Below are 15,039 nucleotides of genomic sequence, written 5' to 3' on the forward strand. Positions count from 1 at the left end.
CTACCCCTGTCAGGATTACTATATGATCCAGCACGTAAAATTGTGTTACACAGATGACTAATGGGTAACGTATTAGCGGGCCTTAGAATGGCTGGACTAACATACCAAAGAATAGTCAGGAGAATAGCCAAGGTCAGGGGACACAGAAAGGGACACAACGATAAAGGAAAGCCAGAGGTCAGGGATGTCAGAATACAGGGAAGTCAAAAATCAAAGCCAAAGTAAAAAAACAGAATAAACTTGAATAAGGAACGCACTCTCGGACAACCACTAGGGAAACCACGACAGGGCAATGAGGAAAGGTAATGTTAGGTTTAAATACCTGCTTTACCTTTCTGATTGTGTGAGCTTGTAGCGTGCGTGACGCCACATGCACGCCAATGTCTTAAATCACGTGAGTGGATGTGGGGGCATAATTAGCTGTGGATCCACAGCGGCCGGCGTCCATTAACATGCCGCAAGTGTTGGTCATGCAGATGCATGGCCGCTGACTGCAAGGTGAGGAAGAATATGTTACACCCCTAACCATAGTACCCCCCTAAACCTACCCCTAACCCCAACCATACCCATTGTGCCCATGCACATCCCTACTTTGAATTATTAATTTAGTATTCCTGACAGTCTTTATGGCCAATACTCATGGTACATAAGCAGCGATGTATCTTACACGAGGCAAACAAGGCATTTGCAAAAAAGCCACCCCTAAACACCCAGGCAGATCCCTAGTTTGCCTTGTGTCCTGGGGGGCTCAAGAGCTGGCCGGCTGGCTATTTTTAACCTACCCTCCCCCCCCCCCCCCACCGAGGCGAGCGGCAGCTTCTATCATGGCGGGCAGCGAAGGAGCATGCTCATCTCCCTAGCACGCCACTTAATGAAGCCGGGAGCTGGAATATGACGTCACTCTGGCTCCCGGCATCACTAAGTGGTGCATGAGGGAGCTGAGCAGGAAGATTAGAGCTCCCTCGCCTCCTACTCTGCCTGTCTGCCCCCTACCAGCCCACGCAGCAGCCCCACTGGACTGCAGGTAAGTAATCCACTCCAGCTCTCCCAGGGAAAAGTGTGTGTTGGTTAAACAGTATGTGTGCCACTGACTGTATCTTTTAGTGAGTGTATGTCAGTGAATGCATCAGTAAGAAAGTGTCTATTAGTCAAAGTGCGTCCGTGACAGGAAGGGGTGCGAAAAATTTAAATATGGGGGGGGGGGGTGCCTAGGGCAGCACAAATCCAAAATACACCACTGGACATGGTTGTTTAGTGGTGGATTTCATTCTACCTTCAATGAGCATAACTAGTCATAAAAAAGGAAGTTGTTACAAATAACAAAACAGAAAATATCAACCCATTGGCAATGGAATATGAGATTTGCAGCACTTACCACAAGATAAACTGTCATCCATCTGTATTACCGAACTATTATAGGACCAATAGCTCGTATTCCATGGGACAACATTTCCGTCTATGCAAAATCGTAGCAGTGCATAGTCTGTCCTATTCCACACCCCGAACATGTAAAGCTCACCAACCAATCCTACAGATAATGATGAGTTAATTTCTTGTGAACATCCAAGGGATAGGGTTCCTCCACCAGTCAGCTGAGTTGCATTGAGTATTTTTGTTTCTGTCAAATCATCATTCACATAAAATTCCATAGAATTGTTATTGCCATACCAGAAAATGCATGTCCGATACCATGTATTGATTTTAAGGGTCTTATTAATAGTTATCTGTGTGTCAAACATCCATATCTTCATAAGACCACTGTCTCCTAATAAACCAAGTTCATATGTATTGCTAGGAGACATGGGAAGCTTGTAAATAAACGCGGTCCAGGGATCTGTTGATGTGAGGTTTATAAAGGTACACACTGTGAACTGGGTCATATTTGGAAGAGGGATCTTCAAGTCCATAGTTTGGTTACATGGTTTCTCAAAGACAGCTTTGAATGTTCCAAAAGAAGTAGTCTGAGCTAAAAATGGAAAAACACAAAAAAATTAGAACTGCAAACAGCAATATGTAATCTGTACATAAATTTATAGCGAGTCATAAGTTTTAACTCCTAAACTAGCTTGAATACTTGAAATACATTTTACACTAGTCTAAGCAAAAAATGCATTCTGTGTGTTATGTTATCATACACTTAAATGGGTCCACGGTGCAAATTATTTGTAAGAATACATTTGTAGTTACATAACCTGTCACATGAGCACATGATAAAATATTTCCCAACATACACCCTGTTTACTGCTTATGTTCAAACCTGAGTGTTTGTCAGTTATAACCAAAGTTTAGAGGGTTTACACATGAGCTATACAAATTCTGGCACAGTTGTAGGAATAGTAAAACCCAACTTAAAGTGGCTCTGTTCTGTCACAATTACCTTTCTCCTATTGTTTCCTCTTCTCTTGATCTTTCAGAATCTGTTTGTTTTTTCCTCTTTCAGAATTTCTGAACTATTTCTCTTTAAAACATAAGACAAAGTAGGCACTACTTTGTCTTATAAATTTGTCCTATGCTTGATAATATTGACAAAGGATGGAGCTTAACACAATACTTGCCTCTCTATCCTGTTCTTACTTCGTTTCCACGTAAGATTATTTTTTTTGCTCCACGCATGACCAGTTAAATTTTCATTGCATGCACCTTACTGAGCATGTGCGGCTGTCACGCCAAGGGTGAATAATTATTTGTTGCACTATAGAGTATTGCTATTTGATGTGATATGTTAGTGCATACATGAATTGGCTACCCAATAGTTACAATTACATAGTTACATAGGCTAAAAAGAGACGTGTCCATCAAGTTCAGCCTTCCTCACATTTGTTTTTTGTTGTTGATCCAAAAGAAGGCAAACCCCCCAGTTTGAAGCACTTCCAATATTGCAACAAATTAGGAAAACAATTTCCTCTTGACCCCAGAATGGCAGTCAGCTTTATCCTTGGATCAATAAGCTATTCCCCTACACTGAAAAATTATATCCTCGAATATTCTATTATTGCAAGTATGCATCTAGTTACTGTTTAAACATCTGTACGGACACTGATAAAACCACTTCTTCAGGTAGACAATTCCATATCCTTATTGTTCTTATGGTAAGGAGATCATTGTCGTCCAGCGTCATATCCAAAAGAAATATCAATAATAACTAACAGATAAACAACCATGCCTACTTTTGTGCAAACCACAGTTTGTTCTGGGAACTGTCTTTTATAAAATTACATTTAAAAATGTGCATATAACCATATATAGAATCCACACTTGTGAGAGTATCACCTAAATGGTGTTTTAAAAAACAATATTCAGTATTCATTTTTTTTTCTTAAATTCTTTATTTTTGTAGTGCACGTAAGGGAAACAGGCAAGCTTGAGGTGCCCCAAAAGCAATCCTCAGGAGATTCCCACGCTTAACATGCGGGGTATACGATTAACTGGCACAATTTTATAGTTTATCAGGCTTAATCAATGTAACGTTAAAACATCAGTTGAAATGGAAGTATATTATGTAAACAGGATTGGTACATGCTTGAATTAGGTTAGTGGCAACATAGATAGTACAGGTAGTGTAGTAAAACGCTAGTGATAACATTTAGCATATACATATGTATCTGTGTGATATTAAACAGGTCGCTTATATAGTATAACCAGCTAGGGCAGAGTCGCTTATAAGTATATTAGTTGCGCTTATGGTTATAAATACGTGTCTTGTATTTAATGTGGTATGTTCACCTCCCGCGCATAGCGGTGGGATTGACATGTTGCGATGCAATGCAAACCAGTGGTTATGGTACATGCTTAACTTGCGCATTAAACAACGTAAAACTAAATAGCAAAATGAGGCAGAGTAGAGCTAAGCACAGGCAAACAGGTGTAGTGAGTCTGGCATAAAGTGAGCTTTAGAAGCGCTCTGTGCGTTAGGAATTAAGGATCTGGCCTTTGCGTAGGCTGTGGAGGGAGAGAGTCTCTGCAACGTTACCCTTTCTTATGGTATATCAAAAACAAGATAAATTGCAGGTTTTGTACAGATTAACCAACACTATGCATAAGTATATAAAAGGAACGTGGATTCAGGCTTAAACATTAACAATCAGTCACCAACAGTCCTTGTTGGGGTCAGTATGAGAGATTGGGCTATTGACTCATCTTTAGTGGCAGGTGTCCCTTTAGCCAATGCCTGACCGAGGAATGTAAAGGTGGTGGCATGTATTGGGCATATAGGAAAGCATATCGGTAGTTCAGCAGGATTAACCGGGTCTGCAATGCCGCTTGAGCCTGTACTGAAAGACAGTCCGGGGCCACTCACCCGTTCACCCAATGCCCAGTCTGTGGGAAAGTCGTTGGACGCTCTGCCGTGGGTCCCTCTTGACCGCCAGTACTCCAAGGGTTAAAATCCTCACGGTGTACCCTTTCGCCGTCTTATGTGTCTGCTGCCGGTGTTGAGCCTCGTGCAAGCAGGTGCTGTTCAGCTGCGGCAAGGAGCCATCTTTGGCTAGGTATGTGACGGGTCGCTGTGTACCTCTGCTCCTCAGGTCAGTCTTAGTGGAGCTGGCGGTGCGATGGGAGGGTGATGTCTGCAGGCTATTGTTTTGGTTGCAGTGCCTCGTTCGCTGTGGGTCGCGGTGACCCTGTCGGGTAGAGGAGGGTCCGCACGAGCCTCTCATGGGGGTCCCCGGTGCCGTTGCTTGATCACCGTTTGTGCTCTTTGGGCGGTTAATGCCCTTTCGTTGTTTCGGCCGCCGAGTCCCTTTGCCCTGCGCTCGCTCTAGCGGTGGTGGCGCTTTGCTCGGGTGCTTTGCTTGCTTGCGAGGTTGTGTGCGGCGGCGTGCTGCCGTTGTGGCTGATACCAGTATTGGGTGTGAGCTCTTTACCCACCGTCGCTCCCAGAATCATAGGCGTACGGCATCGAGTTTGGCCTTGGAGGCCGCTGCCCATTCGTTAGTGGTCTGCTGCTTCAGGTCAGTGATCCCGCTTTCAGCCATCTTAGCTAGGCTTTGTGGGGCCGTCTGAACGGCTTCATGTCGAGTAGTCGAAGTGGGTCTTTTTATGTGTCTGCTCGGCCTCGGGTTGGCGTGCTTTGGGTTTGCTGCACCCAGCTGTGGGTCTTCCCGTGGTGTATTTCTTTGAGAGAGTTCTTGCTCTGTGGGCCAAGAGAGGGCCTCTATCTTTTCCCAGAAGGAGTTAAATATGAGGTCGAGTCGGATCTCTGTGAACTGCCATGCTGTGGCCAGGGGTGCAGTGTGAGTGCTATCCGCCATTTTGTATTCTGCCACGCTCCCCTATGGGCTCGGTAGGTTGATTGCTTGTTTGTCTTTTCTTGTGGGGATCGTGTGGGGGTGGCCCGGGATAACCCCCACCGGACCAGGGGGGGGGAACGTGGATCGTGTGGTGAGGTGTCATCCATGCCTGGTGGCAGGAGAGCGGCCGCCTCTCCCGCTCCCGCCATGCTGGTAGGCCCCTCCCGGGTGGTTGGTACGCACCGGAGCAGTTGTCGCTTGGTGGGCATCGATGTGTGCGCCCCGGTTTCTCCTCTCACCGGGAGGCCAGTTGGCACTGATTCACCGCCTGTTAAAGGTTTTTTTCCTCGTTTTTAGCACCCCGAAGTGCCGGAGCCGTCGAGGTGAGCGTCCTCTCGGGTCAGTGGTCAGGCCACGCCCCCCACTTGAATCTCAGTATTAATTTTTAATGCACCATTGAGGCGATAATCTCACAAGTGTGAATTCCATATATGGTTATATGCACATTTTTTAATGTAATTTCATAAAAATTACATTTTATTTTGTATTTTTTGATTAATTAATTGTTCCACATATCTTGTTTTACTAACTCCTACTGGAACACTTCTTGTATTCATTGTTGTGTCTTTTATGCTATTAGGGATTATCCCCCAGTTTAGAGTGTTTCTGCATTTCTGTTTATTAGCTTATTTATTTTCTTTCTCAAGCACTCCCCATGCCTACTCCTATAACATCAAAGACACCACCCATTGCGAACAACCCCTTTTTTTATGACGTGGCGCACATGCATCAGTGCCATAACATTACCGATTACAATTTAAGGCATAATCATTGCTCCCTCACGTGTTAGGGGCGTGGTAACCACAATTATGCCCCAGGCCTAAGTTCCAAGTGCAGAGTGCCCTCTTGTGTTTTTTCTTGACCAAATAGCATGTTTACTATTTTGAATCATTGTTACTGACCCGGCTATCCTCTTGACCATTCTGTATTCTGGTATCTCTGACTTGGCTTTTTCATATTGTCTCTCTGATTTCTAAATTTTCCTGATTTTCCTTGACTCTGGCTAGTCCTGACTATTTTATCTGTCTGTTCTGTTTTACGTTAAGTATGGCCACTCTAAAGCCTGGTAACACACTTTATTACTGTGGTTTTACTGTGCTTACTGGGGTATTATGCTTGTCCGTGACAGATATATCACACTGATCAACTATGTTATATTGAAGTAGCCTAATGTGTTATATAACACAGTGTTATATTGTACTAACATGTATTATATTTCACTAATGCTTATGTGTTGTACAATACTAGCCCATGTGCACTACAGGTGTTAGAAATAAACCATATACATAACAAACCACATAAAAGTATAACTGTAATAAACACACTGAGACAGATATGTGGAAGAAAGTGCCGTGGTATTTTATTTAGTTTATAAACACGTTGTATCAATAACTTAACTCACTTTGAAAAGCAGATAACTTGTAACCAAAAATATCCGGTCTCAAAACCACCCAGAGATTTAACTTATGACTAAATATGACTTATGCCCTAAATCAGTGTTCCCCAACCCAGTCCTCAGGGACCACCAACACTCCAGGATTTATGTATGTCCCTGTTTTATTCCAATGGAGATGCTGACAAAACCTGGACTGTTGGTGGTCCCTGAGGACTGGGTTGGGGAACACTGCCCTAAATAACCAGAACTTAAAGGACCACTATAGTGCCAGGAAAACATACTCGTTTTCCTGGCACTATAGTGCCCTGAGGCTGCCCCCACCCTTAGGGACCCCCTCCCGCCGGGCTCTGGAGAGAGGAAGGGGTTAAACACTTACCTTTCTCCAGCGCCGGGCGGGGATCTTTCCTCCTCCTCTCCTCCTTCCTCGCGATGTCATCGGCTGAATGCGCATGCGCGGCAGGAGCCGCGCGCGCATTCAGCCAGTCGCATAGGAAAACATTTACAATGCTTTCCTATGGATGCTGGCGTCTTCTCACTGTGATTTTAACAGTGAGAAGCACGCAAGCGCCTCTAGCGGCTGTCAATGAGACAGCCACTAGAGGCTCTGGAGGCTGGATTAACCCTCAGTATAAACATAGCAGTTTCTCTGAAACTGCTATGTTTATTAAAAAAAAGGGTTAATCCTAGAGGGACCTGGCACCCAAACCACTTCATTAAGCTGAAGTGGTCTGGGTGCCTAGAGTGGTCCTTTAAACATATCCATAACCAATACCATATAGTCCTCCCCCCTCTAAATAGACAGATGATCTTAAACCCTATCGCTGCAGCCTTCAACTAATGCTGCAGCCCACCCCACCCGACCACGGCTTTATCAATCATATTTTGCAAATCATTGTTAAAAATACCCAGACCAACATTACAAAGATGAACACCATCACTAATATATAAACCATCGCACTGCCCCTCAATGTCAACATGGCAAAACGTAAAACCATCAATTGATGCCATACATTTCTCCATGTTTTTATGTAGCTTGTGCCTAATTCTCTGTAACGGCTTAAGATTTGCATTGCGCAACCACACTAACCTTGTCAGACCAAATAATTAGCACATCAGAAAACATCTGTTTCACCTGCCATACATCTTCTTGAAACAAATAAATTAAAACTACAGACTTGAATCAACCAATATCATTATTCCCATAATGCAGCACTATAACATTCGGCCAAGGTAACTGAGAACTACAACTTTGCAATCTGTCAATTATGCACTCCTTTCTTAAACCTCTGACACCAACCCAAAATAATAACACAGTCTTTTCGTCATAGTTTAAATTTTCTCCATAACTTCTCTCCACAGCTCTACTATGTGCCCAGTGGATAAACAAATGGCCTACAATCCACACAACATGAAAAGAGAGACAGTAAATATACAACTTACATAGTTACATAGCTGAAAAGAGACTTGCATCCATCAAGTTCAGCCTTCCTCACGTATGTTTTTGCTGTTGATCCAAAAGAAGGCAAAATGGCAGTCAGAAGTCTCCTTGGATCAAGCAGCTATTACCCCACTAATTAGAAATTATATCCCTGTATGTTGTGTTTTTGCAAGTATTTATCCAATTGCAGTTTAAACATCTGTAATGACTCTGACAAAACCACCTCTTCAGGCAGAGAATTCCATATCATTATTGTTCTTATGGTAAGGAGATCATTGTCGTCCAGCGTCATATCCAAAAGAAATATCAATAATAACTAACAGATAAACAACCATGCCTACTTTTGTGTAAACCACAGTTTGTTCTGGGAACTGTCTTTTATAAAATTACATTAAAAAATGTGCATATAACCATATATAGAATCCACACTTGTGAGAGTATCACCTAAATGGTGTTTTAAAAATCAATATTCAGTATTCATTTTTTTTTTTTTACATTCTTTATTTTTGTAGTGCACGTAAGGGAAACAGGCAAGCTTGAGGTGCCCCAAAAGCAATCCTCAAGAGATTCCCACGCTTAACATGTGGGGTATACGATTAACTGGCACAATTTTATAGTTTATCAGGCTTAATCAATGTAACGTTAAAACATCAGTTGAAATGGAAGTATATTATGTAAACAGGATTGGTACATGCTTGAATTAGGTTAGTGGCAACATAGATAGTACAGGTAGTGTAGTAAAACGCTAGTGATAACATTTAGCATATACATATGTATCTGTGTGATATTAAACAGGTCGCTTATATAGTATAACCAGCTAGGGCAGAGTCGCTTATAAGTATATTAGTTGCGCTTATGGTTATAAATACGTGTCTTGTATTTAATGTGGTATGTTCGCCTCCCGCGCATAGCGGTGGGATTGACATGTTGCGATGCAATGCAAACCAGTGGTTATGGTACATGCTTAACTTGCGCATTAAACAACGTAAAACTAAATAGCAAAATGAGGCAGAGTAGAGCTAAGCACAGGCAAACAGGTGTAGTAAGTCTGGCATAAAGTGAGCTTTAGAAGCGCTCTGTGCGTTAGGAATTAAGGATCTGGCCTTTGCGTAGGCTGTGGAGGGAGAGAGTCTCTGCAACGTTACCCTTTCTTATGGTATATCAAAAACAAGATAAATTGCAGGTTTTGTACAGATTAACCAACACTATGCATAAGTATATAAAAGGAACGTGGATTCAGGCTTAAACATTAACAATCAGTCACCAACAGTCCTTGTTGGGGTCAGTATGAGAGATTGGGCTATTGACTCATCTTTAGTGGCAGGTGTCCCTTTAGCCAATGCCTGACCGAGGAATGTAAAGGTGGTGGCATGTATTGGGCATATAGGAAAGCATATCGGTAGTTCAGCAGGATTAACCGGGTCTGCAATGCCGCTTGAGCCTGTACCGAAAGACAGTCCGGGGCCACTCACCCGTTCACCCAATGCCCAGTCTGTGGGAAAGTCGTTGGACGCTCTGCCGTGGGTCCCTCTTGACCGCCAGTACTCCAAGGGTTAAAATCCTCACGGTGTACCCTTTCGCCGTCTTATGTGTCTGCTGCCGGTGTTGAGCCTCGTGCAAGCAGGTGCTGTTCAGCTGCGGCAAGGAGCCATCTTTGGCTAGGTATGTGACGGGTTGCTGTGTACCTCTGCTCCTCAGGTCAGTCTTAGTGGAGCTGGCGGTGCGATGGGAGGGTGATGTCTGCAGGCTATTGTTTTGGTTGCAGTGCCTCGTTCGCTGTGGGTCGCGGTGACCCTGTCGGGTAGAGGAGGGTCCGCACTAGCCTCTCATGGGGGTCCCCGGTGCCGTTGCTTGATCACCGTTTGTGCTCTTTGGGCGGTTAATACCCTTTCGTTGTTTCGGCCGCCGAGTCCCTTTGCCCTGCGCTCGCTCTAGCGGTGGTGGCGCTTTGCTCGGGTGCTTTGCTTGCTTGCGAGGTAGTGTGTGGCGGCGTGCTGCCGTTGTGGCTGATACCAGTATTGGGTGTGAGCTCTTTACCCACCGTCGCTCCCAGAATCTTAGGCGTACGGCATCGAGTTTGGCCTTGGAGGCCGCTGCCCATTCGTTAGTGGTTTGCTGCTTCAGGTCAGTGATCCCGCTTTCAGCCATCTTAGCTAGGCTTTGTGGGGCCGTCTGAACGGCTTCATGTCGAGTAGTCGAAGTGGGTCTTTTTATGTGTCTGCTCGGCCTCGGGTAGGCGTGCTTTGGGTTTGCTTCACCCGGCTGTGGGTCTTCCCGTGGTGTATTTCTTTGAGAGAGTTCTTGCTCTGTGGGCCAAGAGAGGGCCTCTATCTTTTCCCAGAAGGAGTTAAATATGAGGTCGAGTCGGATCTCTGTGAACTGCCATGCTGTGGCAAGGGGTGCAGTGTGAGTGCTATCCGCCATTTTGTATTCTGCCACGCTCCCCTCTGGGCTCGGTAGGTTGATTGCTTGTTTGTCTTTTCTTGTGGGGATCGTGTGGGGGTGGCCCGGGATAACCCCCACCGGACCAGGGGGGGGGAACGTGGATCGTGTGGTGAGGTGTCATCCATGCCTGGCGGCAGGAGAGCGGCCGCCTCTCCCGCTCCCGCCATGCTGGTAGGCCCCTCCCGGGTGGTTGGTACGCACCGGAGCAGTTGTCGCTTGGTGGGCATCGATGTGTGCGCCCCGGTTCCTCCTCTCACCAGGAGGCCAGTTGGCACTGATTCACCGCCTGTTAAAGGTTTTTTTCCTCGTTTTTAGCACCCCGAAGTGCCGGAGCCGTCGAGGTGAGCGTCCTCTCGGCTCAGTGGTCAGGCCACGCCCCCCACTTGAATCTCAGTATTAATTTTTAATGCACCATTGAGGCGATAATCTCACAAGTGTGAATTCCATATATGGTTATATGCACATTTTTTAATGTAATTTCATAAAAATTATATTTTGTTTTGTATTTTTTGATTAATTAATTGTTCCACATATCTTGTTTTACTAACTCCTACTGGAACACTTCTTGTATTCATTGTTGTGTCTTTTATGCTATTAGGGATTATCCCCCAGTTCAGAGTGTTTATGCATTTCTGTTTATTAGCTTATTTATTTTCTTTCTCAAGCACTCCCCATGCCTACTCCTATAACATCAAAGACACCACCCATTGCGAACAAGCCCTTTTTTTTATGACGTGGCGCACATGCATCAGTGCCATAACATTACCGATTACAATTTAAGGCATAATCATTGCTCCCTCATGTGTTAGGGGCATGGTAACCACAATTATGCCCCAGGCCTAAGTTCCAAGTGCAGAGTGCCCTCTTGTGTTTTTTCTTGACCAAATAGCATGTTTACTATTTTGAATCATTGTTACTGACCCGGCTATCCTCTTGACCATTCTGTATTCTGGTATCTCTGACTTGGCTTTTTCATATTGTCTCTCTGATTTCTAAATTTTCCTGATTTTCCTTGACTCTGTCTAGTCCTGGTTATTTTATCTGTCTGTTCTGTTTTACGTTAAGTATGGCCACTCTAAAGCATGGTGTAACACTTTATTACTGTGGTTTTACTGTGCTTACTGGGGTATTATGCTTGTCCGTGACAGATATATCACACTGATCAACTATGTTATATTGAAGTAGCCTAATGTGTTATATAACACAGTGTTATATTGTACTAACATGTATTATATTTCACTAATGCTTATGTGTTGTACAATACTAGCCCATGTGCACTACAGGTGTTAGAAATAAACCATATACATAACAAACCACATAAAAGTATAACTGTAATAAACACACTGAGACAGATATGTGGAAGAAAGTGCCGTGGTATTTTATTTAGTTTATAAACACGTTGTATCAATAACTTAACTCACTTTGAAAAGCAGATAACTTGTAACCAAAAATATCCGGTCTCAAAACCACCCAGAGATTTAACTTATGACTAAATATGACTTATGCCCTAAATCAGTGTTCCCCAACCCAGTCCTCAGGGACCACCAACACTCCAGGATTTATGTATGTCCCTGTTTTATTCCAATGGAGATGCTGACAAAACCTGGACTGTTGGTGGTCCCTGAGGACTGGGTTGGGGAACACTGCCCTAAATAACCAGAACTTAAAGGACCACTATAGTGCCAGGAAAACATACTCGTTTTCCTGGCACTATAGTGCCCTGAGGCTGCCCCCACCCTTAGGGACCCCCTCCCGCCGGGCTCTGGAGAGAGGAAGGGGTTAAACACTTACCTTTCTCCAGCGCCGGGCGGGGATCTTTCCTCCTCCTCTCCTCCTTCCTCGCGATGTCATCGGCTGAATGCGCATGCGCGGCAGGAGCCGCGCGCGCATTCAGCCAGTCGCATAGGAAAACATTTACAATGCTTTCCTATGGATGCTGGCGTCTTCTCACTGTGATTTTAACAGTGAGAAGCACGCAAGCGCCTCTAGCGGCTGTCAATGAGACAGCCACTAGAGGCTCTGGAGGCTGGATTAACCCTCAGTATAAACATAGCAGTTTCTCTGAAACTGCTATGTTTATTAAAAAAAAGGGTTAATCCTAGAGGGACCTGGCACCCAAACCACTTCATTAAGCTGAAGTGGTCTGGGTGCCTAGAGTGGTCCTTTAAACATATCCATAACCAATACCATATAGTCCTCCCCCCTCTAAATAGACAGATGATCTTAAACCCTATCGCTGCAGCCTTCAACTAATGCTGCAGCCCACCCCACCCGACCACGGCTTTATCAATCATATTTTGCAAATCATTGTTAAAAATACCCAGACCAACATTACAAAGATGAACACCATCACTAATATATAAACCATCGCACTGCCCCTCAATGTCAACATGGCAAAACGTAAAACCATCAATTGATGCCATACATTTCTCCATGTTTTTATGTAGCTTGTGCCTAATTCTCTGTAACGGCTTAAGATTTGCATTGCGCAACCACACTAACCTTGTCAGACCAAATAATTAGCACATCAGAAAACATCTGTTTCACCTGCCATACATCTTCTTGAAACGAATAAATTAAAACTACAGACTTGAATCAACCAATATCATTACTCCCATAATGCAGCACTATAACATTCGGCCAAGGTAACTGAGAACTACAACTTTGCAATCTGTCAATTATGCACTCCTTTCTTAAACCTCTGACACCAACCCAAAATAATAACACAGTCTTTTCATCATAGTTTAAATTTTCTCCATAACTTCTCTCCACAGCTCTACTATGTGCCCAGTGGATAAACAAATGGCCTACAATCCACACAACATGAAAAGAGAGACAGTAAATATACAACTTACATAGTTACATAGCTGAAAAGAGACTTGCATCCATCAAGTTCAGCCTTCCTCACGTATGTTTTCCAAAAGAAGGCAAAATGGCAGTCAGAAGTCTCCTTGGATCAAGCAGCTATTACCCCACTAATTAGAAATTATATCCCTGTATGTTGTGTTTTTTGCAAGTATTTATCCAATTGCAGTTTAAACATCTGTAATGACTCTGACAAAACCACCTCTTCAGGCAGAGAATTCCATATCATTATTGCTCTTACTGTAAAAAAAACTTTTCTTTGCCTTGGATGAAATCTCCTTTCTTCCAGCCTAAATGTGTGACCTTGTGTCCTATGTAACTTACAACACCTGAGGCCGCACATACATTTTAAATCTGTTAGAAGATCAATGACCCACTTTTTTAAGTGATTCGACTGACAAACCTTCTTACAGTGCTTCAGTTGCTGCACCTGTATGGAGGGAATGTGATGTGATCATCTTTACCACAATCCCTATTTGTCTACATGTTAATGGGAGAACCTTACGAAATTGAAATTTGTAAAGATTGGTGTCTGGGTTTAACCCCTATTTGACATGAAATGGAACAAAATATCCTCATTCAAAACAAAAAAGAAAGTTACTTGTCTTGAACGTGGATCAAAAAAAAAGGGGGGGGGGGGTGAGGGGTTTATTGGTGAACTGCAAACGGGAATTGTAAAGCCAAATGACAGACGGTCTTCAATTAACTGAGCTATGTGTCGGTTTGGGTAGTAATTTAAATAAGGGAGCAGATTTTGTATTTTCAATGGAGTCCTGGCCTTTTGACATCTGCTCCCTGCCCGTGGTACCCATTCTCTTAAAACATCGAAAGGAGGGGTGGTTCCAAGCACAATTTAAACATTCATGTCTGAATTTACATGAATTGGTCCATTTACACTGTGCCTCATTAAATCTGCTTGGTAACATAATACTAACCCAAGAACGACATCCTTCATTCGTCATTTTAAATTCTTGTGAACAGATTATTTTTCGCCTAAATGTTTCATTATAATTATACCAGGACAATCCTCCAAAAGTTTTGTATGCCTCTAAAATTGACTCCAAGAATGAAAAAGCCCACTAGCATTGTCATGATGACGTTCACAATACACACTAGCAAAAATACAAAAGGCTTGAAGCCAGTTGTTAAAGAACTTGGGAACTGACCTTTTTCTATCTTCCTCTCTATCTTGCTTCAATAAAAATCCATTTGAAGCCGACAATAACGATAAAATACCAATACATTCATTCCATATTTTCCTTGTAATCGAGTTGGACAAGTGAAAACCCAATGGTAAGGATTCTCAGGCCAATGCTTCTTTAGGTTTCATTAACAAGCGTATTATTTTTGTCAGATAATTTAACTAAATGTGTAAGCCTGGGCTGGATTACCAACCATACCCTGAATGACTTGTAATAGGGACCCTAAAACCTCCCCTAGTTTAGCCTGTTGGCTAACCCAAGGGAGGCCCTCACCTGGTAGATTGTCAGTTCCTACTGCTGAAACTGTACCAGAAATACTGGCTTATTCATCGACTCCTGTCACCGGCACTTTCTCCACTTCAGAAAGCAGACAGATTTTTTCTTCCCTTTTCTGGATCTCTCTTG

At 43.5% G+C, this 15,039-nt stretch overlaps 1 protein-coding gene across 1 annotated transcript in view; it reads right to left on the reverse strand.

Annotated features, from left to right (window-relative positions):
• The window catches only part of ADGRG2 (adhesion G protein-coupled receptor G2), a 148,544-nt gene that overhangs the window by 111,103 nt on the left and 22,402 nt on the right, over positions 1–15,039 (reverse strand). Inside the window, exon 3 of the mRNA XM_063444698.1 lies at positions 1,376–1,966. Within this exon, the coding sequence (XP_063300768.1) occupies positions 1,376–1,966 (591 nt within the window). The remainder of the gene's footprint in view (positions 1–1,375; positions 1,967–15,039) is intronic.

The sequence above is a fragment of the Pelobates fuscus genome, chromosome 1 (genome assembly GCF_036172605.1).
Source record: "Pelobates fuscus isolate aPelFus1 chromosome 1, aPelFus1.pri, whole genome shotgun sequence".
In the NCBI taxonomy this organism is placed as follows: domain Eukaryota; kingdom Metazoa; phylum Chordata; class Amphibia; order Anura; family Pelobatidae; genus Pelobates; species Pelobates fuscus.